We start from the raw sequence: 27,435 nt of genomic DNA, 5'->3' as shown, positions 1-27,435 counted from the left end.
TATACTTCATTTCATCTGCTAAGTTAGAAATATTCTACTTCAGATGTGCCATTGGTCACCTTATCACCAGCTTGTAAAAAAACCAAGAAAGACAAGCTCCAAATGAAGACCGGTAGGTGGCTATGACAAATACAGGTAAGGCTGTATTTGAAAATACCCGTATTTTCAGCAGAAAGATAATAATGAAGCACAGACCAATAGCAAAGAAAAATGCCGTCACAGGGAAGTGCAAAGCAATGGGACAGAAATGTCCAAGCAGCCAGCAGTACTCTAAAGAAGTCAAATTTATGATACTATAAATGTTAATTCGGTTTACACCTTACCCATTGCAGACATCGTTCCCAATTGTAGCGTAGATGACTATGGCTGGATAGTCCAACAGCTGGTTTCTGGCCAAGCTAAAAGACAAATACGCAGCTATATGAATGGGGAAATATGTTCTAAGTGCCTGAATCACACACCATGCTTGTATGAGGTCACATTCGGGATTAGCTCATTTAGATTTGGCCGATGGTCAGATGACTATGCTTCCACGTTTGGGAGAGGGTTTTCTGGGGGAGGGTATCCCTATAGTTTTATATTTCAGTAAAATTTCTTAAATGTAGCTTTTTTGCCCCATTGACTTGTCTTTTTCACTGTTTTTCCTGCTGGCTTTCTCTTTTCTTTCTATTATTCAGAAGCCAAATCGAGTAGTTTCATTTCAGGGCAAAGACATAAATCAAGATGGGAAGTTTTTAATCAGAGATGGAAGAAGGCGGCTATGGCTGACAACTAAGTTTATGTGTAGGATTGGGCTCAAGATCAAATCGGTATGTGGCTTGAAGTTCAGTGCTAGAGGGCAAGGATTCATTGCTACTTTTTCTGGAGGAAAGAACAATAAATCCCTTAGGATGTGAACTATATCAGCACTGAGAAAACTAAATCAAACCCAACTGCCCTACAGCCCACCCAAATTCGTCTGAAAAGGAGAGTTGCTGCCTCTCACTGTCCTGTAGGTACTCAATCATATCCACATGGAGATAACACAGTGGACCTGCCCGTGTCTATCTACATTGCTACAAATCAGGAGTAATGCAGTTAGGGGGACACAAAGCACGGATTTAGAGAAAGGCTTAGTCTTTTCCCTGAAGTCACTGGAAATGCTCTGTTGGCTTAACTGCGCCAAGATCAAGGACCTGGAGATGGTGACAGGCACACTTTAAAACAATTTTTCTTCTGTTGATAAATGTTTATACCAGAGAAGAAACAGCCAGCACTTCAAAGCACAGTGGCCAAAGGAATCTGTGCTTTTCGGGACACTGGTGGATACTACATTCCTTAGGGTGCTTTGCTTGTTTCTTTCGAAGAAGTAGGACTCCAGCAACACTTCCGTACCCTCAGTCAACATTCAAATCCCATTAAACACTCACCTTTTTATTAAATAGAGGAGGTTTCCTGAAGAACCACCTGATCATATGTAGCGTGAATAAGAGAAATAGTACAACATCGTTAGAGTGACAAACAAAATGAAGTGCAAAGCCCAACTTAATTTCTTGGAAACTACATTTCCAAGAATGGAGAAGTATTAAAAATAAAAATGGAACAACAAGTTATCTCTGTAACCTTTTTGGGTGCTGGCATTAAGAAGTAAAGCTATATCCAGGGACCTGCTGCCTCTTGCCTGCACTTCAGACTGTAGAAAAACAAATGCTTTTAAGTGCTGGGTTGTTTGGATCTGGCTTTTAATCCAGATCTGGCAGCTTCTTCCCATCTGTTGAACATAGTAGTCTCTTGTAAACCAGCCAACCTGACTTGTCAACAGTTGATCTACTTTTAACTTTCCCTATAAATTGCAAAGGGAACTGTTCTCACTCTTCTGAGAGAGTAAGCGTCTCACAGCTATACCACATTGGGAGAGATTCGGGTCCTAAACATAGGCACCAAGTGCCATTTTTGACATCCCAGAGTACCCAAGACACCTGCAGCAGGGCTGGCAGATACAACACAGGATGCCTGAGAGATCGTGCACTTCTGGAGAGGCAGCTGGAGATGGGAAAGATGCTGTAAAGCATCTTAAATAGCACTAGACACCAACGTTTAGGTGTCTGCATTGCTCTCCCCACGAGTGGCAGACTTACGAAAAGTAGTATTAGGCCAGCTGCGCACCTCCTGAGAAGCTCTGCCTTTCAATGGCAATTCACCCAAGTGGCTGGATGCAAATCTTTCCTCCTCCAGGAAAAAAGCTAGCTAAAACCTAAGCATCTACGAACATCTATAATCTTTCTTTTATGACTTGAATGAGAAAAGCATTCCCAATTAGGAAAGCTTTTGTGCATAAAACTTACCAGCAGGCTATGCATATACACCCTGACTATCCACAGCACACAAATCAAACTCCATCACCTGCAGTGCAAGAGTGACACCGAACGAGGAGCCAAAAAGGGCTCTGCGCTTTGTTGAAGATTAGACTAGGACTGTGACTACAAGAAGCTCACCTCGCAGCAACCTACAGAGACATGTACTTCAGAGAAGCAGGCCCTACAGGTTTTTATTTTGCAGTATTTTCCCTCTCCTCTTTTCTTGCTCCTTCTCCTCTTGCATTACACTCCCTCTATTCTTTGCTCAGCTCTTCCCTGGTCTCTCTCTCTCTCTCTCCTTCTCTTTTCTGCGTTGTGCCTCTGAAGCTTGCTTTGAGGAGCAAATCCTGTCCTCCCCGCAGCTCGTGGGGGGAAACTTGTGGACCGAACATCATTAAATCCTTGCAGGATTGGTATGGGGGAAAGATCTAAGAGATAAACCCCTAAGGTAGGAATAATACACTTTGCATTTTAATAGTGGTGCCTTTGTTACTATCACTCACAGGGATGCCAACTGCATATATCAAGGAATCCTTTATGTTTTAAATAATCCGGTTCTTCTAAGCTAAAAATGAATATAACTGTCTGCTGCTTCTCTCCTGAGGGTCGCCAGTCCATTCAAAATCCAGCCCTTATGTCGAGAAGCTCTTTGCAGCGGAATAAGAGCCCCACAAAACCCTTAGAAAATATGGCTTGGAACAAAACTACCACCAGTTGATTTTTTTTTCCTGTTTAATAGCCCTTCTTTCAGCTAAAGTTCAACACCCCTCTGTTAAGCCATTCTGCTACATGGCTCCCCGGACTGGGGCTGCAGTTCCAGCACAAATAAACTACTGGGATCGCTAGAAATTAAAAATGCATTTACAAAAAAGTAAGAAGCTGTTCTTGGGTATGTATTACCTCCACAAGCGTAGGTAGTTATAAGCAGCTCTGTGGAAAGCATTAGCACAGTTACAAAGCAAGTAAAAACATCATGAAAATGAAGGGGTTTTTTAGAGAACTGTTTTCATGGATAAATTGAGTCCTCAAGGAACTATTTGTGATATGGGATGCAGTCTGTGATTAAAACAGTTGAGAGACAGAAAGAGATGAGGGAGAAGAGTTACCCTTACTCTGTTGAATGTCCTGGCAGCTATTCCTGGATCTCTCCTGGCCCCGTCTCCGTTGCTTTCCAAACATTTTCAGGCTGGTAGGGTTTTTTAGTTTTGGTTGAGGAGTCAGTGTTGGATTTGCTTCTGCTTCTGAGCAGCCCCAAAGTTCATAAACCTTGGGATACTTGAGCTGAACTTCTTGATTTTCCTTGCTCTTATACCTTGTGTGACCGACAAGGAGCGGAACTAACGTGCGCTGAAAGAGCCTGGGTCCAGATAGCACCAAAAGTGCAGGGTAGACAAGAACGGCTTATTGACTTCTAATCTTTTGCTGCCTTATGCTGTAAAAGCCATTGGAAGTGTAACGGTGCAAAGAAAAAAAGTCTCTGATTTTCCCCAAATGAACTCCAGGTGGAACAGAATTTCCAATACAGATGAAGTTAAAAAAAATATTATTATTTCTGAACTGGTTTTGAAGCCAATGTGAGGTGTCTGATGCGTGATGGCTCAGTGAGCCACAGCATGTGTTAACAAGGCCTAATTTTTCTGGTCAGAGGCAAGACTTCCAAAGAAACAGATCAAACTACGAATGGCAAAGCAATATACAATACCTGTGTTTTTAAATAGCATACTTTATCCAATCTATAACGTACCCATGGATGACAATCACAAGATTTTTCCGCAATTATTTAGAAATTCTGAATCCTTTCCCTGTGTTTATCTAACCATTTTTTGGAATATTTTAGCAACTGATTTTACTATCAGGGTGCTTCTACCAAAACAAGGGATCTTTAACAAGTGCTGAAGAATATTTAAAAGAACTTTGTAACTCCACATCTGAGCATTCATGCCCAACCATCACAGCTGAGGATCTCACTCAGCCAGTCAAAAATCAGAAATAGCACACGACATACAAACCTGTGTGAAGCTGTTCGAAGGTAAGACACCAAAAACTTATTGGAAAACAATGAAACAATAATAACTATCTGTTGAAAACTCTTCAGCAAGCCACTTTGATGGAAAACATTGATTAGGACCGTGAGCTGCTTGTTGTACAACCACAATGGTTGTAACAGTGGCAGAGAACAGATTTTTTTATGAACTGTTAACCTATACCAAGCCCCTTGCAGGGTCCCCGGTGAGCAAAGCTGGTCACCCAAAATGAACGTCAGCAATTCTGATGTGAATATATTCATGAGCCACGGGTAACATACATGGAGAGCTGAAGGTCTCTCTCCCTGGGCCTGGATGCATACCCTGTCCTGCAGCCAGCTGCAGAGGCGGGAAGGGTCCACCACCTACAGGCAGTAATGAGAATTTTTAAGAAAGGGAAGGCAGAAATCCCACCAGCACGGAGCTTGGAGAAGCGCTCCTCCAGGGTGAAGATGCATGTCCCAAGAAGGGCAACAGGGAAAAGTCCCTCCACGATGAGCTCTGACACAGCACTGGTGTTTCTGTAGGAGGCTGGAGACGAGCATTGCTCTTGGTCCCTGGCTTGGCTTGCCATCCCTGGGTTCTGGCTCTCAGCTCCACACCTCCCCCGTCAGATCCTCCTCTCTAGCATCTCTTCCTCTCATTGCAAATATATGGGGCTGTGAAGCACCATTTCCAGAAGAAGGTTAAGATGTCCCAGGTGGGACTAGGTCCAGTTGGTGGCCAGTTTTTCGCTTTACTGAGAGTGGCCATTTAAATCCTCCTGTTTGGGGAAACTGTTATGCCAAAGGAGGCAATAAAAGCGAACCTTTACAATGCGGTTAAGAGAAGATACGAAGGGAAGATATCCTGGGATTTTTCTATCACTTGTAATTTTCTCCTTTTTTAAAATTCCCTTCTCAGTTTTCTTCAGAGTCTTTTGCCCTGACACAGGCTCACCTCCTTTTATATCCTGCAGGTGTCTGTAGTGTAAGTGGAAAGGAGACACATGAAGGGGAGAGAAAAAGGAACGATGCACGCAGTGAGAGGTTTTTTTTTTTTTAAAAAGTCTATGAGGGACTTGGGAAAAGGAAAGAGCAGAAAGTACAACCTCTATTAATGTAAAGAGAGCAGAACAAGGTAATAGGGTATCAGGTACTGAGATAAACTGGATCTAAATGAGAAGAAACATTGACACCTACTCATCCATTGACCATCTAGTTTGGCCTTTGTTTTATTCTATCACCAGAGAGCACATCTGGGGGACTGCAATAATTGGAGCCACTAATGGCTCCTGTGGCTTACAGACAAGACAGCTAGAAGCCATGACACCAAACACAGTGTAAAGCACTTGTGCAGGAGACCTGAAGCCTCAGGAGCACCACATGTGCCACAGGCAGGAGGAAGGCGTATGAGAGGCATCGCCAGTGGCATCAGTGCTGGCACCAGAAGGTAATTTTTTAGGCAAAAATGCCCACCTGAGCCTGGAAGTGATCCTTGCATCATGCTAACCTGTCTGTGCAGCCTCTTCTGCCTGGTAAGATCTCTGTCAGACCTGGGGGGTTGGGGCAGACCCTTCCTGATCCTAAATCTCACCGGAAATCCCAAGCATTTAACAAGTTTGTAAGTAGCACTAGGGGCAGCAGCGCTCCTCACTTGCAGCCGGCATGACTCATCTGTTGGAGAGGAAGAGCATCCCACAAAGCCAAATTATCTACCCGAGAAGAATGAATTCTCCCAAGCTTCTGCAGCCAGTTTTCTGAAGCATGAAAATTAATTAAATACAATAGAAACACAATGTGATAATCACAGAATAATCAAGCGTCTTTTAAACCTGCTGTTGGGGACATCACGTAATCCAACACACAAAAGCCAACATCATAAACCTTAATTTCTAACGGAGATTACTGTCATCCCTTCACACAACCCCTTTGACAAATTTAATCAAACTCTGTCTTGACACAACTCAGGGTTTCCATTTTGCCCCCACTCCTCTGTTTTGAGGGCTATTCTAGGTTTTCACTCATTGAGAGTGACCTTTTTTTTTTTTTTAATTTCCCCTCTAAACAGAAGTAGGAATAATGAAAACCCATGTTCTTGTACCAAAACTATCCTTCAGTTTAAACCATTCTTCCCACTCTGTGGTGTTTACGCCTCAAAAGGATTCAAAACCATAATCCTTTTTAATTTTTGCTTTGCTCATCAGAAGTCTCCATTGCCCTAATCTTTCCCAAAGCCTTTCTCTCTATCTATTCCCACCAAAGTCAGTCCTCCCTAGGCAAAACAGACCAAATTCTGAGGTGTTCTCAGTGGCTTATGTGAGGAAGGACTGTCTCCCTGTCTCTAGAGAAAATGCTGTGCGTGATGCATCTTGCAACCTCCTTAGTGTCTTTCCAGCTCTATCCTGCACTCCTGGCTGTTCCCTGAAATTCCCCTTTATAGCCCGATGCCTCTCCCCTTCCACCACCTCTGGCTGATGAGCCACTAGTTTACAGACAAGAGTCTTATCATTAGCTCTGACTTGCATGGCTTGTACAATTGTATTCGCTGCGATTGCCGTCACTGCTGTCCCCAAGCTCATCTAAACCATTCCCAGGTAAGGATGTGGCCCACTTCAGGATGGTTAATACTTTGCAGTTTTGCGTCATTCACAGATGCCATCAAGCACGCACCTCGGTCTTTGCTCTAAGGTCACCACTCCAAATGTTAAGCAGCGTTAGCCTCAGGAGAGATGCATGATGGACACGGCTCCTCTCTCAAACCCACTGCTCTCCCCTGCTTAGCTGGTTCTCTACCCACCTCTTGCTTCCTTTATTAATCTTCCTCTTTTCACTGTACACAAACATTTCCTGTGAGGCACCATGCAAGACACTTTCCTTAATTCTAGGTAGATTAGGTCTCCTGCATAGACCCTTGGCAACACAGAAGATGTTAAGCCAGCCTCTCAAAATTAATTTATTCATTAAAACTTTACAGTGTTAAATTTTGTCCCAATTTTGGTTTACCTGCATGTCCTTGATTATTCCTTTAAAATCTTTTCTTAGAGCACATTAAGATGCCTGCACCATTGACCTCCCCAGTTTTGCGAGGGGACTTCTGTTTGCTGGTCTCCAGCTCCAAAGGATGTCACAGGACGTCATGGACACCCTTGCTATGAGACTGATGATCAGTTTGTGCCTGCTCTGCCTGCCAGTGTGGCAGCCCTGTGAGCCCCCTGTGCTACTGTGGGGTGCAGAGTAGGGCCCTTCCAGCATCCCCCGTGGGAGCGCAGAGCAGGGGCGTGCAAGCAAGTGGCGACCATGCCACAGCCTCCGGAGGAGATGGAGGGCAGACCCTTTGGCTCCATCACTACTTGTGACATCCCTCTAAATCTCCACTTTCAGCAATGGCCAAACCCCCCCCAAACCCATAGAGTTACAGTACACTGGTTTTTAGCCCAGTGGAAATTCTTAGTCAGTGCATGGATAAAAGTGATCAAGTCACACACCTCCCCACTCAGAGCCAGAAGAAAAGACACTGAGTTAAATAAGTGCTGTTCTCTATTTTTCCACACATGCAATTAGGAAGGGGTTTCTCTTTGTTTCTGAAAGATGTTTATTAATATCGCATCAAATATCAGACTAGTAAGGTTTAAAAGAAAAAAAGTTAAAAAACATACCATTTTGGGAAATATTCTGTAAGTCTCTGTGATTACAGCGATTTCTCTGGCGTAAACGTAGATACAGAGAGTCTGTCCAGCCTCTGAAACAAATTGAGAAAGTGCAAGCTGCTAAACTCATATGATACTGATGAAAACACAGCTGATATTAAAAATGAAATATGTTCTCGTCTATGAACAACTCTATGCCTCAGTTATGTATATACTTTTATTTCACCATCTCTCTTTTTTGTGGTCATAAATCTTTTTCATCTTGAACAGGGTGGCCTAAAATGGAAGCCAAGATATCCTCTCAGAAACTATAAATTGATGGAGAGTTTCTTTGAAATTGTTCCATCCAGGATGCTTTTATCCAGGTCTTTCAGATAAGGTGTTTAAAAACCTTTCCATTAAACAGCATTTACAAAAACAATCCTGTTGATTGCTCACTAATTGACTTTTCAATTGGTTGTTATGGAACAGTAAATAAAAGAGAAGAAATATTGGCAGGGTGTTCATTTCCCAATGCCATAAATCTTGGACGGATTGATCTGAAAACTGGTTATGCTTGATTGTGATTAGTTGCCTCCCTTACTCTGCAGTGTCGAGAAAAATGAAAATGCAGATGAAAAGGATAACAGCCCAAAGGGAAGCTGAGGAGAAGACCACGCTCCCAGCCATGAGTACATGGTCAGCTCTATAGTGGCTGCTGATTTTGTGTTTGAACTTAGACACCGAAGGAATCAGATAACTTAAATACCGTGGTTTAAGAACAGCAAACTTGGACGAATGCAGAAAAACTGAAGGCAATGATAAGTTTTGAAACCACCAATAAAAAGTACCTACCTACATAGAAATGCATGATAACATCAACCAGTCACCACACAATGAGCTACCCAAGAAACGCCCGAGCTCTTTGGTTTTCAGCATAACAGGCGGACGGATGAGAAGCAGCAAATAGACCTTCTTGGTCAGAGGATATTAGCTAATCAGCAGCCACTCGAAGAAGCCACTAATCAGCAGAGGCTCGAAGTAGATGGGAGCCTCCTGCTGCACATTGCCTACCAGTCTCCACCACACGTAGTCATCGTGGAGTGGGATTTTGAGCTACTTCTGATAAAAATGTCCTGAAGTCCCAAACAGTCCTTCTTTTTTTTCTTCTAGACATGCAAGAGATTAATAAACTCAACACTGAACCAAGGCCTATCACTGAGAACTTCAGGGTCAATACTAAGCTTTGTTCACTTGTGAACTTCAGATTCTTTGGACCCTGGTTAAATACTGTGTATTGAGTAGCTGGACATTGTAATAGATTTTTAAAGGTCGGTTTTGCTACGGACTCTGAAAGAGGAGGCTGCACGGATCTTCTCTGTTGACTTGTCAAGTGGTACACCTCCTTAAAGCATACACTGTGTGAATGTAGCTGAGGCTGGGAGCCTGGTTTTTGCACAGGGAGGAAAAAGAAAGCAAAAAGTACAAGTGTATGGTGCAACAGCTATTTTTCCTGGAAAATAACATATTCTGCCAACTTTTTAATTCTGTTGGTAGAGAGCCTCTTTAGGCTTGGCTCATGCTTAATTTGGCATTTCACTGTATTCCTGACCTATCATCTTAGACATACAAAATACAAATTATCAGAAACTCAGGCCAGACCAGGCACTGTTGATGACTGTGTCCTTCAGTTCTGGCAGGAATCAAGGGCCTCTTACTGCTGGCCAGAAAGATGATTAACAAAATTAGAAATTTATTTTTTTTTAACTTCACAGTTAAAACTGCAGGCATTTGAAGGTGTTTTCTTTGTGTTTGGACTTTGTTTTTCTTCCCTTCTGGCAGAGACTTCTTTTTTTTTCCCATCTATCCTTGCATCCTTCTCCATCCTCGTGAACCAATGTGACACAGCAAATTAGGTCACAGGAGTTTCCAAATTCTTCTTTTGCTACTTTCCCCTAAATGTCAAAAAAAAAAGGGGGAAGAAAGATTGCCCCAAAAAAGGGAACACATGAAATAACCCTGGGGTTACCATTTATTTCACTGTTTGAGCAGCAAAAAGGAAACAGGAGGAAGAGGGAAAGTTAAAAAAAAAATCTAAGAAAAGGAAAATGCTGATTTTTGTCAGTTTCAGCAATGTTTCCCTTCTCCCTGCCCCAGAATTATGAAATTGTTTTTTATTTCTTTGATTTTTTTCTCCTAAATTACAATCTGACCAGCTCTAAAACCTACTCTGAATTTCAGGAAGCAGAGCTGACTAGCATTTTTATCTTTCCTTTCAGGCGCTGTTTGTTTTTTTCTTGCTGTGCTTTGAGGAACCTCGAGACTTGCTACGACTTGGCCACCCCGCCTGTTGTCTTACCCGATGGTGGAGTTCAGAAACCCAGTGATCTCTGAGAACTGGGGCCAGTCAAGCTCGTCGGTGAAAGCCATTGGGAGATTAGCAAATGATTTCTGAAAGAGAAATTTTTAAATCAACACTGTTTCATTCTCAGACAAAAAAAATCCTTTCGGCAAACTCAAGCACTTCTTTGCTGGAGCATTAGCGGGACAGCAGCAATTGTAACTGTAGCTTGAGCAGTAATTATTTATGCATATATTTAAAAAGTTGACTCTTTTAAGATGGGCATATAAAGGGATGGAGGATGGAAAAGCAGAAGAGATATCTGAAGTGAACCTCCTGGCACCCTTTAATTTTGAAAGACCCAGAACTCCCCCTGACATGGAGCACGTACTGCAGGTGCAGACCACCAAGGCAGCAGCTGTTTGCTGAAGCATCCGTCCTGTCCAAAGGTGGGTCTCCTTGGGCACAGGAGAGATGACAATGGATTGTCCACACCGTATACGACAGAAGGATGACGTTAAATTCACTCAAAGCTCCCTTGCCCTCTACAGCAGGATGAACTGCGAGCATCTCACCCCCTAAAAATCTCAGCCTGGTCCTCCCTGCAAATTTTGGGGATGGCCCTAAAGCAACAGAGAAAAACACATGGTCTGCCATAATCTTCCCATGCAAATAGATGCAACCTTTACCCTTCTCTGCTTTTGCTGGTAATAGTCCCTAGTGTTTTTTTAAGCAACCGCCTCTGTGAAAGCCTCTATGCAGATGCAAGCCGTGTTGCACTTCCAAAACACAGTGCCCTGTTTGTTTCCACTTTGATTTGTGAATGTGTCAAAAATCATGAAAGGTGAGAAAAATGGCCTCAAGAAATCACGCCACCTCAGAAGGACGACAACATGGAGTAAATTTTCAGCTTCTCCCAGTCTGGGGTACACTCGCAAAGACAAACGCATAAATCCAGTGTGCTCATGCCGAAAAACTGTTGATGAAAAAGGTAATAACCAAAAGAAGGTCAAAACATAAAAATCAGAGAATTTACAGGCCGGTTTAGTCAGTGTAATTTAGTAGCTTCATTTTCTTTTCAAGCAATTGTAGGGTTTCCTTAAACCCCCACTGCTATAAACAGCAAGCAGGTGGCTAATTCTTTCTCCAGGAGGGTCAGAGGTAACTGAGGAGCCATGGAAGAGCTAAATCTTGTGGTCCCCACCGCTCATTCCCAGAAAATTATCATTTAGGTGAATGGGAGCTATGCTTGAGTATATGCTTAAGGGGTTTGACTGTAAAAGGATGGGGGGAGACACAGGGAAATGGGAGGACAGGCGAAAAAAGGGGGGTTGTCGGGGGGAAGAAATCCTGAAGCCAAGCTCTGAGCAGCCTAATGCACAGCAGATGCCAGTTTAAAGCATGTAACGGCATATTTGACCTACTTACAGTACATCTGCATTAGTTACCAAAGTGAAAATGGGTCCGGCTTTATTATTTTTCAGTTGGTCCTGCCTCTCTCTCTCTCACATATATATATGTGTCCTTGTGTGTATCTGTATATACATATATATATGTATATAATTTACTTTTTTTTAGGACTGGAGAGAAATTCCAAATCTGCCATCTTCAAATCCGATAGTTTTGTATGCAAACAAGCACTTAATCCAAGGGCACAGCTATGAGCAGAAGTGGAGGGGTAGAGTATGGCTTGGCCATTTGCAATATTTCCTTCCTTCTAGCTTTGCATTAAAGGTGACGGAAACGTATAACAAACTATAGATATGATCTCTTGTAAGTCACAGAATATAAGAGCATAAAAAGAGCCCAAAAATGATTAAATATTTTTAAAACAAATCCTTCTATGACCAGTTCTCTCATTATTTCCCGTTGGCACTCCAAAACAATATTTTCATTGGACAAGTCCCAGTAATTTTTAACCAGGTTTTTTTCCCCCTTCAAACTTCAGTTAAATATGAATTAGCCAGAACCTAATTGAGTTGTAAATTGGTTTGGAAAGGAATGTTTGAGGCCAGAATTATAGTTGCATTTGAAAACTGTATATACGTTTAGCATTGACACTGTTCCAGCAAAGCACTTAAAGCCAAAATTCTGAAGATATTTCAGGACCAAAGGGTGCAGCTGAGTAGTTAATGGAAATTTCAGAAGAACGCTAGACCTTGAACTCTGCAGCGATGTCTAACAGACTGCCTTTTGCTTAGTCTCAGATGCAAATGTGCCCCACTCTAGAGGTGGATCTATGTTGACTTTTAGCTTAAAACTCTTCGGAACACAGCCTTGTTTAAATACCATTCTCTAGACTATTTTGGCTGAGAAACCATGCTTCAGCCTACGTGCCAGATTTTAGCGGAGAATGATTAGAAAGTTATTCCAGCCTAGCTTCAAATGCCATATTTTAGCCTCAAATGCTCTGGATGTGTCTCATTTTGAAGGAACGTCCTCACCTCCTGGATGTGTCCTACCTTGAAAAACGGGGCAGCCAAAGCCATGGCCGATGGTAAATGCACACATGCCGAGCTGTGCTTAAATGGAAGAAGGTTCAGGGTTGCTATGGCAAGAGATTTTCAAAATCAGAACACAAAAGGGCACTGGAAACCTAATGCTCATATGAGCCTTTAGAAATGCCAGTCCCAGAAATCCTGAAAGCGCTGAAATATCCCTTAATTTGAAGGGGAATTGGGTATTTGTTTTTATACTGACTTTAATGCTCTTCAAATCCTCCTGATAGCATTAAGCACCACAGACAACTTTCTTATTCCAAGTATACAAATAAGCAAGCCTTAGAGCTCTTGAAGAAAGCACAGCCTATCTTTTTAAACAAGCATGTGTGGCATTTCTGCTCTGTAAAGCTGGGAGAAACATAGGTTTGAAATTAGCAAAATTGTTACCTTATTGCTCCCAAAATGCAGCGTCTTAGTCATCACGATACTAGCTGGGAGAAACTTGTTTGCAATTCACTGGATTTAAAGGGAATATAGTGAGTGTTTTTAATAAGATTTTCACAGATCAAGCTCCTCTTTTTTCTAGTGGTACAAAAAAAGAATTCACTGGGATAAGTGTGCCAGACATTCTGAACCCGCATTTAAAGAAATACTAAATTCTTTTAATAGGAAACATACAGTATGAAACAGTTACTTTAATGAAACCTGAGAACCCCTTGAGTTTGTGGGCAAATAGATATTTACTGGATTACAGATGGGATTTGTTTTTCTCTTTATTCAGCATGAAATAGAGATCCAAGAGTTTTAAAATGCGTCTTTCTAGAAAGGGTATTATTTCCAGCACATTTATAAATACAGTGCTTTTATCTCTAGATAAAATTGTCTCTAAAATGAGATTTAAAAGTAAGCTTTTATCCCAGAAATATAACAGAAAAATGCTGCATTTAGTAGCTATTTGGAAGTCAATTGTAAGCAGATGGACAGAGCAGCAGGAGCACAATATCCATCGCTAGACACACCAGTGTTTTCAACATTAGCTTTCTGCAAAATACCATCCACCTCAAAAAAACCCAACCCACTATTTCTTTTGCTTTGCTAAACCTCATAAAGTGCATGCCTACTGCATTACACTTAATTTTTAGTGTCCAGATTTTCAGGTCAAAGGAATGAACGTTCAGCTCAATTCTTGCTGAACCTTTTAAAAGAAGAAAAGCGTGTCAAACCCAAAACCTATGGACAAGCAGAAAGCCAAAATAAAGTTGACTCATCCCTTTCTTACAGCTATATAATTCCCTTCCTGCAATTGCTCGCTGGGTGTTTGGGGATTTACTGCAGTGACGGCAGGTTGAGGACAGAGCGACAGGCTCAGCTGCCTCTCCAGGGACATGGAGGCAGGTATCCTCAGGGACGGTCCCAACATCATTTCCTCTGTGCTGCTGCACCTCAGCTAGATCCCTGTAGGGTAGATTTTGGGACCTGGCAGTACCAGGTTAGTCAAAAACTTCAAAATCAAGGCACCTGCGACTTCCCCTAGTGCTACCTAAAGCGGGGTGCTTTTTGTTGCTTGTTGTTTGTTTTTTTTTAACTGGAGAAATAACATGCCTGAGCTATAGCTTTCAAATATGTGTCCACCTTGTGGTGGACATTTTCCGCAACAAGCAGTGTCCCCGTATGCTCTTTCTGGGAAAAACATACTCTAAGAGGGAAGATAACTGTATTTCTGACTGGCTCCTAGGTAAAATCTTTGGAAATAGCACTTGAAAACACGGGTCCCCACTCTAATGTCGTGCACATCTCAAGCTCGGGGCTGGACAAAATGGGCAGGGAGTGCCTGCAGCTGCGTCAGTGCAGGCAGGATGGCACTCGGGTGCTTGCGAGTTGACCCCCCCCCCCCCCCCCGCCTCAAAACAGCCTCCATGGGAAATGCAGGAACATGAGTCAGGTCTCCGGATTTCCTCACTTAGGTTTAAGAGAACAGTAAAACCAGGCAGGCACTATGGGACTCGCTATGGCACAAGTGAGTGATGCCACTCGATGCATTCCTTGACATGGCATGTATGACAGGAGCGTGGCCCCCTGCACTGAATTACATGGGGGGCTATTACCCTGTGAGAAGCCAATGCTAAGAGGGTAGTAAATTCCAAATTAGACCAGAAAATTCAAAATCCAATATATAACAGCTTCCCAACAACAGTCTTCGACATGATGGCGCTAGCATTTGCATTCCCAAGCCGTTCAGCCCAAACACCCATCTGGTCACCCTGGCGCTAATCATCCCATTACCCAAATGACATCCTGAGCCTGCTTCAGCGAGGAAATTTCTCATTCACATTCTCTCGTCCCTCACTCATCATTACTGCTCCTTTGCACGGTAGACTATGCGCTGCTTAATCAGGGAAAGCAACCATTCTGCACAGCCTCTTAACTAAATTCTCAGCCATCGCTGCTGAAAAATTATTTCCCCACCTAATTAGCTTTAAAACAGGAATCAACAGCTGCCACTGATGTGGTGCTGATTAACAGAAGGGCCCACAGCATTGTTACCGAGTGTAAATTTTACTTTACACTTGTATATGTAAACACTTGTATAAGTGAACATGTGTAAGGATAAATATAAATAAGAAATATAGGAAATATATAAAGTAAATAAAACAGATACGTAAAAATATAGAAAAACATTAAAGTAATAAAACAATACACTTAATAATCTGAATTAACAGGCACAAAACATCTAAAATCTTGGACCGAGCCTGGGGAGGGGCAAGTCCTATTTGGAATTCCATGTAAAGTGTTGAGATTCCACTGAAATGGAAATTAAAGCTTTGAACTGACTCTAGTATTGACTGTAGAGAAAACCATTTGATGAGCTAATTTTTCTATGTGTCTTATCAAAGAAATTTGTGCAGAATCAAAGTGAAGTGTCTTGAGTTTGACAGCACGGGGGAACAGCAGGTACACAAGGCTAATGCCTTATCCTCCCCTCTCAGAGCCCTAACTTCAAATTCTCCCTGTGGTCCCAGATTAAGGATGTTTTCTGTGAGATTAGGACATAGACTCTCCGTACTTTCTCTGGCCACAAAACCATCCCTGGATGTGCTTAGAAATTCTCCTCGAGGAAGGATCGAAGCCAGTTAATTTGTTAATTAAACCTACAGATGAAGGATATTTGCCAGTGGCACTTAATGCTGCACATCAAGAGACAAAAGTATTGCACTTTCACAACCCCGGGGCAGCTAAACTGCTGCTATTGCCATTGGACACACAGAAAGCAAGACGCAGAGGACAAGCAAGAGGAAGAAGCAGTGGCAAAGTCTGAATTAGCTCAGCAATTTTTTTGCTAGGACTTTTGTGCTCTGGCGACAACTTTCTCACTTAAAGTGAGCTGCAAACGAAACAACTTTTTACTGTTGCTAGAGTTTAAACACAGATACTAGGGGGTTTTGTACAACTGAACTCTCTGTATCTTTGCATTAATATTTAACTGCTGTATTTTTGCCAGGTCAGTAGGAAAATTTACAAATAGTCCTAGAAAAGAACTCACAAATCTCATGTGTCCCAGACACCCGGGCGGCTGTGCAGTGCACTACCGTAGAGCTCAGCTAGCTGTAGGAGGGCTGTGTGTCCTGCACGGTAATTAGCCCAACCCTGCTCTGTTCTGGGCAGCTATAACTGGCTTTTCCAAGTTCCTCTACATTACCAACACACCGTGCTATACCCCTCTCAGAGGTCTGTCTGATGCTGCCCAGCTTGGGGTGTCCAGCATCTGAAGGGACATAAGGTTATCTACGCTGTCCTCTTTTACCATCTTCCCCTAGCTCCAGTAAGTGGTATTTTAAGCAATACCTTAATGCATCCCTTTCTTACTGGGCCCAAAACAGATGCCAGCCCTCGTGCCTTGTACTGGTGCATGAGAGATGTCTCTCCTGGGACTGGCTTGTGGCAGCTCTGGATCTGCATGTGAAGTCCAGGCTTCATATATTATATTCAGCTTCTCCAATTTCAGTGATTCTTAACTCCTTTTACTTTATGTACTGTGAGTGGAGTGACTAGAAAGGCCAGAGAGTGAACCCATCTCTCTGCCTTCCTTGCACCAGTGCAGGGCACTATCTGTAACCTGGAGTCACCCTTTCTGCAAAGGAAAAAAGCTCACTTCTCCTTTTCCAACCAGTTCTTGATCTTCCCCACACGCTGGCCAGATGGAGTAGAGCACTGAGAGCATGCATCTGTGGGGTCTTACACAAAGAGCACCAGTTCCCTTCCCCTGCAAGTTGCTCTACACCCATCAGACAGTAACAAAGCGCCATCAAAACTCACTTTATAATCTGCACTCTGGCTCCTGACTTTGAAGCTTCTCCCTCTGCATGCCATTAACAGCACTCGATCCATCCAACTAGCAGACCAGCAAGCTTCAAGCAAGAGAAAGGCCTTCTAAACCTTCATTACAGTGATAATAAAATGCTGACATAGTCCAAAACTATTCTTGCCTACATGGCTCTGCTACCAGTGTTGCTGCCAGAATCATCATCACCATCAGTATTATTACCATCTTTATTAGACAAGATAATCTCAATTATCATTAGTGTTAATTTATTATGCTCATCATCAGCTCTGTCATCAGTGTCATTGGTCTAATCGTTGCTCACAAACGTTTAACAAAGAAAAACAACTGCTAATCTGCAACATTTAAATCAGCTCAGTGAGCAAAAGTAGGAAAATACACAAAACTGTCAGACCTCCAATAGCACTGTTACTACTGACGTTTTGGAATAAGCATTGTTCTCCAGAAAATGTCCATATCCTTCTTCTACAGAGGCCAGTGGAGGAGTAGCAGGTCTTCACCAGGGAAGGTGGGCAATGACAATCCATCTGCTCCCCACTGTTCAACAGATCCTTGTGCAGAGAAGGACAATGCACAGTCCCCCCGGGCTAGGGAATGACACCGTCTTGGGGTAGGAGACAACAGCGAAGGACAGGAGCATACCTGCGCATTTATCTCCACCCCCCAGCTGCAGTTTGCTGGAGTGATCTTTTCCCCTCAATTGTTTCACTCCACACCAGTCAACTGCAGCAGCTGAGGCTCTGCATAATTCACAGTAAGGTGCTTTTTGTTGTTGTTTGACAATGGGAAATGCTGGGGTACTGCCCAAAGACCGACATCAATGTGTCAGTGATATTTTGTGGTCACTACAGAAGCTCTTCCATTTAGGACAAGTCCATTATAAACCCTTGGATGACCCCCAAACACCTGCAGATGTATTTGTGCAATGAGCCTCAAAGCCTGAACATGAGAGTTACTAGATCTATTTCACATATGCTATATATGAGGGAAAACAAACAAGTTGCCCAGGGAAGCTGTGGATGCCCCATCCCCGGAAGTGTTCAAGGCCAGGCTGGATGGGGCTTTGAGCAGCCTGGTCTAGTGGGAGGCGTCCCTGCCCATGGCAGGGGGGGTTAGAACTAGATGATCTTTAAGGTCCCTTCCAACCCGAAACATTCTGTGATTCTATCATACGTCATTTCAAAGCCAGACGCCTGAAACAGAAGCTCCTGGACTGTCAGCAGCATCACTTCTGCAACACTAGCACACCACGGAGCCATACCAACAAGCCTGCTAACGGCAGGACTGATCCCACAGGCAGCACGGGTCTCCTCGAACCACAGGCACGTGAGCTGACAGCCAGATGTCCTGGTTTGTGTCTCTGGCACAGCACTGGGCCATGGAAGCCAAACTCTTCCCTGACCCAATTGCACAGATGTCGGGGGAGCAGCGGTAGCTCAGGGCTCTCCGTGCCTTTTTATCTTCAGAAGAGCAGCCGCCGGAGGGCACTGACGCACGTGTGACCATGGCTATAAATTCCAGTGCAATGAGGCGTTTTGCACTTGTTCCCCTGCGGCACAGGGGAGAACGCAAACAGCAACCCACAGTGGAGCACTTTTGGCCACGCGAACACGATTCCTCACCGCTGACATCTCCGTGACGGTCATCCACTCGGGAGGGATGTGGAAGTGAGCACCGGCTGAGTCTCCCAACAGCACGACCCCTTGCGAGTCTGCACCTAATTAAGGCATTGTATTGGTCAGAGAAGCAGAAAGAGCAAACAGAAGCAGAGGACGGAGAGCAACCCTGACAGAGCAACAGCAACGGCAGCTGATGGAGTCACAGGGTGACTGGCTACACCACCCTCCATGTGGCCCAAATGTTCAAGGCCCTGCAATGGGATTTTCGCTCCATCTGCAGCAAAAACTGACTAACCGGCGTGTGCCAACAAGCCTAGAGAAACAACTGGGGACTGGGCATGAAAAACAGGAGAGAGGTCTTGCTAATCAGAAAAAATCCTGGTTGTATGCAAGGGTGGATGTGTTATTTCAGCAGAGGCTCTTGCTGTGCAGCTAACATTTATCTTTTACTACCAATAGAATATGCATTAAAAAGTACTTAAACATTTAGGGAAATCGGATTACTCAGGAAATTGCTCAAAGCTCCTTATAACAGAACTGGGTGGTGGATGTGCCACTCATATGAGGATTTCTGCTGGAACAATCTGGCTGGTTTATAATTAATGTTACTTAGCATGTGTAGATCGCCTTTCATCTAAAAACGCTGAAAAGTCTTGCCAGGTGATGGTTCATCCCTGGGATGCTGATTTAAATGTAAAGCAAGGTGAGCAGCACCTGTAGTCACAGCTGTTTGGTGAGGGTGTTACTTGTCCATGTGTGTATACACAGGCACCCCCATCGCTGTCTGGGAGATCGGGCGATGCCATCGCTCCACCTCTTTAAGGCCTTCTCTGGAAAAGTATCAGCATGATTGCTGATATTTACGGCAATGGGACAAACTGGACAAACGTGGATGTTAAACTGCTCTCCTGAACCCCAAGGCCACCCCTCTGGGTGAGGCTTCGGGCACCACAGAAGAGGCAGCGGTGACATCTCTGTTTGCTGCTCTCCTTGATCTGTGTATTTAAACTTAATAACTGAGCTGGCTTTTAAGAAGAAATTACCAGCAGCCTATCCTTTTCACATTTCCTCTGTGCCCATCCTCAAGATTAAACAAAAAAACCACACACACTGATTTTGCCATTTTGCCTTTCTCATGAAGTCATAAAGCCTGTTGTCTTTCCCCTACGTTGGCGATGACCGTGAAAATATTAAGATATTTATGAAAGGAATACAAAAGACACATTGTTTCTTGTATTGACTGTAAAGTCTTACCTTTGCAGAATTTCTCCTCGTAGGGAATTCCGTCTTTTGGATCCACACCCTGTTGGAGGAGAGAAGGGGCAGATGATAGTATCTATGTAGCGCCTGAAAAATGGCGGTGCAACACAGAGGCTGAGAATTCAGCTCTTCTTGAATCTTTGCCTGCAGGAAGCACCGCATCACAATAATGATGTTTTCCATTACATTATTTTAATAAGTATATGTACATTTAAATTAATTATAATAGCTATAATTTAAATAATCATAAGCATCAATAAACAAACTTCGCTCATAACTGCTTCGTCTATGTTTCCTTAGTTTTGAATAAATACAGTTTTATTACTTGGAATATCAAAGGTAGTAAACAAATAGGAGGAATCCAAATCAGTTCATAAACCAGAATAAATAAAAAAGAAACATTTGCAGACTAATTTAAAAGGAGGAAAAAAGAGAAGACGCAATCAGGAAGGAAGCATAAGATGTACTTACCCATATGCCATTGCAGTTAGAGTCACTGTTCACATCCCAGTTATCAGGACTAAAACAGAGTTACAAAAGAATATGCAGTGTTACAGAAAAATACATCAAAAGGAGTTTTTGAGGAAATCAGATCCTTTCTGCTATTTTCCATTAAGAATATAAAATAATTAGAAATTCCTTTCTGCACAGAATGGGGGGGGTGTTCCCCCTTTGAATCTAGCAGAGGCAATTTTTCCTACTAAAACTAATTTAAAGTTAATAATGAAATAATGAAACTTACCCTTTTAATTTGCATATTCACTGAGGCGAAGTGAACGGGGGTGATTTTTGCAGAACACAGACCCTTTCTCCCTGCCCCTTTCCTTGCTTTTAAGTGTTCACTGAAATCCAGCAAGCCTCTCACTCCAAATTCAGTGTGGGGTAACGAGGATTTGCTCTGGCCCATAACACAGTATAATTCTCTCGGGTGTCTTTTACAGGGACACTCCATCTATCCAGTCCAAGCACCCTGTAAGCCCATTTCTGCCAATGCAGGTGTCCCTCCCAGGCTGGTGGCACATTATTCTCCCAAGCCCACATCCTAAAACTCACCTTATCTAGTCAAAAGCCCTTTAACTCCTAGGCTATAAAAACAGTCCTGGCCAGTAACTTCTTAACAAACCCATGCTACAGGAGAGCTTTACTTTTGAAAGAGTATTGAGCCCAGGGTAACATAGCAAGAGTAGGGACCTTGTTCAAGGCCACGCTGTTAGGTGGCTGTGCTCTCCATTTCAGGTGCGCGTGGGAGCCCATGCTCAGGCAGCTGGGAGGTATTCGCCTAGACGATATCCGCTTAGAAGGACACGTATTTAGCTCTATGTTTCTGCCAACATAACATGAGGATTGGATGCTGCAGCTCAGAAGCCAGCCACGTTTGCCCTCCCTCCCTGCTGCTCCCTAAAGCAGGCCCAGCCCGCATTAGCTCAAGTGTAAGCCCCAATGGCTTGGTTTCGCTCCCACCTTTGCTCTGTCTGGACAATTTTGGCTGCAGACACTTCAGAGAAAGGAGGGAAACCTCTGAACCACCTCTGCCGCTAACGTGCCCCATCCCTGGTCTCAATCATCCCCTCTCATCTCCATCACGGTGAAATCAAGCAACGAGCAGTGACGTGCTCTCTTAGAGGATGGCCAAAACCAAATACGGAGCTCGTTCTTCAAGAAGACACAATCATCAGAAAGCCTTTAAACGAATGAAAAGCTTTACCGTCTGCCAGGGTACATGGTGGTGTTTTTGTCGTCGCAGTCTCTGCCTCGCCAGTGATAGCCCCTCAATGTCTGAAAGCCAGGAGAAGCACACAGAGAGGATGTTCATTGTTGCTCTTGCACTTTTAATTTAAAATATCTAAAATGAGAATCTAAGTCAAGGTGTAAGAATAAAACCCAGTAAATGGGTTGTATTCCAGAGTCCCTTTGCTAAGCTTTAATAAATGACACCTTGCACACTTTGGTGCAGAAATAAGACAAGCTGGCAATTTAATTTATTTTTTTTATATGACTTTACTTCACCTCTTATTAATTCAGTAAACAGACCACTCGGCAGCAGAGCAATTTGCTTCTTCAGGGAGCACAGCTTTATGTGTGCATCTCCTCAGGTGGCATAAATGAATGATTGTTTTTTCATCCAGAAAAAAAGCCACCTTTTATGACAAAAAAATCCTCTATTCACTTCACTCCTATACCTGGTTTCACATGAATGAAAAAGGCTTTGCAGAAAGTAGGAGGAATCTCTTAGACTTTCTCATTATCAAGGGATTACTGTATCAAAGGAAAAGCTTTGCTTACCGGGAAAGTACTAAATTTATCTCCATCAAAATCTTCAAAAGGCAGTTTATTTCTTATGACACTGTAAAAAACAAAAACAACAAACGCAGTGTTAACATATGGAAGGGAACCTATTCATAAAGGAGAAAAAAAACATGGTAAAGTGTGCAGAAGAATAGCTGGCATGTCGTTTGCAGCTACACATGCAGTTTTAGCTCCGTGCTTGTACTTCAGCAAAGTGATTCTGTCCAAAGGAGCAAATTCCGATTTCTTTCAATATCCGTTGACTGAGCTCTGGAGATGAGGCTGATGAACTCGCTTATGGCTGCAATGTTGAACCTTCAGTCTCTGAAACAAACTAGGACATCAAATCTGTGGAGGAAGTAGCCATCATTTTTGGAAATAAATACTACACTCAGCCTGGCAGAAGTCCTTCTGCCTGGGAAAGAGCTGCAGAATGGGGCCTCATGCTGATGGAGACTAACCTTACTCTTTGTCAAAATACCCTTTCTCATATCCCTCAAGTCTTTACATCGTCTCTCTCCTGTTGTGTCCAGTCTGGAAGGCTTGCAGTTTGCATACCAGGTTACAGCTACACACACACACACAAAATGCTTGTTTTATAGGGCAAAAGTGGATTTATTTTGAAGAAGGATCATATACGCTGAATTCACAGGTGTCATTAAGCTTTAACTGAGGATCAGAGTCTCATCTTGCAATTTCTGCTTCTAGTCCCACAAACTTCTGGCCATGCTCAAACATGTTTGAGAAAAGTATTTTACCTTGATTCGAGCCCTCAACGATCCCCTAAAGTGCTTAATTACATTAACCTTTGAAAATTACATCTTTTTTTTTTTCCATTGTGACTTTTGTTTCCAGCAACCCTATAGGTTTTAGCAGTACCTGAAGAAGGTCTTAAAATGGTGGTGTCAGCTCTGTGCCCCTTACTTTTTAGCTTGGACACATGCTAGCTTTCACGTGGTGCTGCCCAAGAGTGGCATCTCTCTTTGGCTATGGGACACAGCTTAGCTCACCTACATTAAGCAGCCTTTCGTATTTGGCCCAGCAGGCAGCACTCTCTGAATGATACACTAACCAGCCTTTCCTTGGAAAGTTTGCCTTCTGAGTTGAAACTCTAGAACTCATAAGAGATGTTGAACCTAGCTCGGAGAGCAAAGAAGTGCAATGAGGGTGGATTCCTCAGACTGCAGGAGCATCAGGATAAGAAAAAATACAGAAGAGACAGGTGATGTGCACTCCTGGTGGGGCTTGTAACCCTTATTCTGTCTGTAATCAATAATTTCCACATGCTGCTTTGGGCTACGTCTGCTCTGCAGTAAGGTTCAGTTGCAAGGAACTGGCAGAGATCCAGAGTAGCTTAAAAAGTCCAACTGCCAAACATGGTTTTTGTAGCTACAAAAAGAAGAAAGAAAAAACCAAAGAGAGTGAAAGTGAAAGTGCTTGAGAGAGAGAGATCAGAAGAGTTGAACACATTCGATCCAACATGTGATATACAATTTGATTCCTGCTTCCACTGTCTGACCTCATGGGGCTCAAACTTAGATTATTCGTCCTGACTTACATATCAAAGGTACTTATGAGATGTTTCATGCTAATCAACCCATTCCCAATAAACTGAAATTTGCAGTTTCAATGAAGTGAGCAGAAATAGGAGAACAAGTTAGTTTTGGCAGTCAAATCAGTCAAAATATACTGCTGATATACTGATTTATTCTTAGATTTACTTGACCCCTCTTCCAACTCATTGGAGGACATTGACAAATATAATTTAGGAGTAATAACCCAGCTGGTGTCCCAGTCTTTGTCAGAAACTGACTCAAAGCCAGTACTGCCATAAGGTATTTTTCCTGTCTGCCATTCTCCCAGCTTTCTTAAATACCTTGAGATTCCTCTACGCTTTGCAACTGCCACTCAATTCATGTTCCTCACAGAGTGAGGTGCTGGTGGCCTTCCTGCACGGAGCCCTGGGCACAACTGGGTGAACAAATGAGATGGAGAAGTCTCTTGGGTTCAGGAAATGTCAGGAGAAACTTGTCTCCCTCTTGGAGGTGTCATATTTTTGTGTGTGTCATATATTTGACGTCTGTGACCCACTAAAATTATGCAACTATTTTAAGTATTGAAAGAGCACAGGGATCCCTCTGAGGCATCTTACTTACCTGAACCCTGTGCAACCTGGACAGTGGTTTTATGAAGGAAGCCAACAGAAGTAAAGCATAGGAAGCTTTGTTAACTGAGGATGATTTTTGAAAGAAACAAATGTACTATATTCTGTTTCTGGTTAAGGACTGAAAACTTCATACATACTATTTAATCTTCTCACACAGGTTAGCCAGAAGAGGAAACGCACATACACTTGAGAACCCCGTGAAGATCTTCTGGAGGGGAAGAAAATAAAAGAAGATGGATGCATTAGTTCATAGAGTCAGTGTGGCTGGGGATGTTCACTGTCAGTAAAGTCCAAACCTAAATAATGTGTTTTCTGCCTAAAAAAATCTGAAAACTCCAATGACTCCATTAAGGATGCCGCATGCCAGAGGATTTAGACCTGACACAGCAGTCAACTTAAGGATTTTGACTGAACATTTTACAAATCAACTACTCTTGCTTTCAAAGAGCTGTAAAATTAAAAAGGAAGGAAGAAGCTCCTATGAAACTATGTCCTCTCATGTACCCAAGTTATTTTTTTCAGTCTTTGTAAAAATTACTGTTCTTATATTCAATAAACACAATGATATCTGACACTCAGTGCGAAACTAGTGAAAGCAACACATTGTGGGCCAGGACGCTGGTTTCTACACACTCAGGGAGGGATGGATAAGCCAAAGGTCAGGAATACCCGCAAAGAAAGGAGAAATGGGAGGATCCAGGATGTGCATAGAATGCCCTTGATTTTTTAATGAGATTTTTACCTGGAAATCTCATCACTAGATTTTATCTCGGCCAGACCTGCAAGCTGTAAAAGACAGCTGCTGCAGAATAAACTCTCTCAACATTAGAAGACCATAGCCATGGGCCAATCCGGTTCAGGTTCCAGGTAGTTAGGAGGCTTCAGAAGCTGAAACAGACCTTCCTAGTGAATGCTCAACCTACAGAAACATTGCGCTGCATCGGCAATCAGTCCCACAAACATGCTGCTCGTGTGGCTTCACTGTAAGTTCAGGTGGTCTTTAAACACCGAGGGCATTCAAGTGGTCTATAAATACAAAGGGCTAGTCGGCACACACTCTAATTAACTGTATTCACTAAGGCTGCATTCAGCATGTAAATATGGAGCAGATGAGCAGATGGGCATACTCATAACTTTATGCAAAGAAGGGTAATTATTTATATGGCCATAGCACTTCAGAGCTCTGTCCTTGGACGAACTCCCTTGTGTTATAGACTTTATATACACCAAGTAAAAAAAAAGATGGTCCTTGCCCTAATGAGATTACAGCCCAAATCTAGCATAAAATAGAAGACAAAGGTTGGATACAGCTCAGGAGAGAACAATGAAAGGCTATTAATCACCGTGAGGGGCAGTAACCCCAGCGTGTAAAGCTCTGGGTGGCAAAGGAGAACTTCGAGGCAGCACTGCAGGGCAGTGAGGCAGAGGTGCCGCAGTGCACAGGGCATTGCCCTGCAGCTCCAGGGAAGGCAGGAAGGTTCTTGCTTGGACAGGTAACAAGGGGTGATGGAGATGAGGGTCTCTCACTGCCCAGAGCAGGAGGTCAGCCACAGATCTCAATATGGAGAGGAGGGCTGGTGTGGTGAAGAAGGGACAGAGCCCCAACTACAAAGATGGTAGCCGACATTTGCACTGGTGACTGAAGTGACCAAGCAGCAAGGTGAAGGTGAAAAAGAGTGGTGCCTTGTGGGGGGAGACCTGCAGTGGAGGTGGAGCTGTAACAGTGCACTTTCTGAAGGATGCAGTAGGGAAATCAAAGGCGAAAAAAAGGAGGAAAGTCGGGGAGACAAAAATCTGCAAAAAACCCCAATTAACTCCGTTCAGCTCTGTCCAACTCACTAAAATGACAAGGCTGGAGTCACACTGGCTTGGAGTGGGCCATGAGGTGGAAGGGGTGTCGGTGGAGTCAAAGGAGAAACCAGAATACAACCACAGTAGTGGATAGAAATGGCCAAAAGCAGCCAGGGAGTGGGGCCTTTCCTTGAGCTGAAAGACCAAAATGGTCCCACTACTGCGGCTCCAGCCGCCCTGTCCTCTTCCCCATCCCTCTGCACCTCTGCCAGCTTTTCTTAAAGAGCTTTGCAAACCTACGTATGCCTTCCTGGAAAGAGGAAAGAAACTACTACCCCTACCTCCTCCATGTAGGACTAATCCCAGCGCTGCCTACAAAAGCACGAAAGGCTCTTAAAGCTTTCCATCAGGCTAAGATTTGCAGCGTCTCCATTGGAGCTGTCAGCTTTTCTCTTCAGCCTAAGTCACAGCATGCAAAGCCTTTGAAGTTAAGGCATCTGGAGCCAAAACTGTGCCAGAAAGTCAAACTACAGGGCTTGCAATAAATAAAAAAAAAATAAATAAAACCTTTCATTCTGCTCACAGGCTGCATTTAAAGTCTACTTACAGCCTTTGCTGTAAGTAGAATAAAATCTTTCCTGCCATTTTCTCAGCCAGTAATTTGAAAATTGTTGCCGACTGGGTCCCCATTAGTTTCAAAGGAAGACTATCCTGCAACCCCAGAGACTGCCTGACTTTCGTGGAAATCGTTGGCGTGATGGTGCCCTGGAAGTGGTACAGGTCATGTCGAGTTGGGCTTTGAGGACCAGCTGCAGCAGAGACCCGGAGCACACCAGCCTCTGGCTCCCCAGCCTCCGTGTCCCCACAGCATGTGGGACAATGATGTCCAGACATAATGCTTCAGGGGATGCTTGTGGATGTGCAGGAGAGAAGCTCATCTGCTCTTTGAGGGTGTCTTGGGCTACTCTTAAAAGTAAGCAAGGATCACAGGGTTAAAAAAGCACAGGTGAGCAGGCACCACAGAGCCCTTCCCAGCAGAGCCGGGCTATGACTGCAGTATGTGGTTTTGGGAAGAGACGGGTTACTTGCCTTTGAGTAACATGAGTGGGTGGGCAGGAGACTGGTTCATACCCCCGCCTCTGCCTTGCAATTCCCTTTTGGCTCCCTCTGTGGCTTCCCACTTCTCCTGCTGCCGGGCTGTGAGTTGCAGGCACTATGTAGTCA

General features: G+C 43.4%; 1 protein-coding gene across 1 annotated transcript in view; it reads right to left on the bottom strand.

Moving 5' to 3' along the window:
* The window catches only part of AOAH (acyloxyacyl hydrolase), a 111,482-nt gene that overhangs the window by 49,506 nt on the left and 34,541 nt on the right, over nt 1-27,435 (bottom strand). The window contains 10 exon segments of the mRNA XM_063325499.1: nt 324-398; nt 1,410-1,446; nt 7,998-8,080; nt 10,327-10,418; nt 18,711-18,805; nt 19,962-20,010; nt 20,439-20,487; nt 21,673-21,743; nt 22,251-22,311; nt 24,558-24,628. Of these exon segments, the coding sequence (XP_063181569.1) occupies nt 324-398; nt 1,410-1,446; nt 7,998-8,080; nt 10,327-10,418; nt 18,711-18,805; nt 19,962-20,010; nt 20,439-20,487; nt 21,673-21,743; nt 22,251-22,311; nt 24,558-24,628 (683 nt within the window).

The sequence above is a fragment of the Chroicocephalus ridibundus genome, chromosome 2, assembly GCF_963924245.1.
Source record: "Chroicocephalus ridibundus chromosome 2, bChrRid1.1, whole genome shotgun sequence".
Lineage (NCBI taxonomy): Eukaryota > Metazoa > Chordata > Aves > Charadriiformes > Laridae > Chroicocephalus > Chroicocephalus ridibundus.
This window is presented reverse-complemented; position numbering and strand designations above follow the sequence as displayed.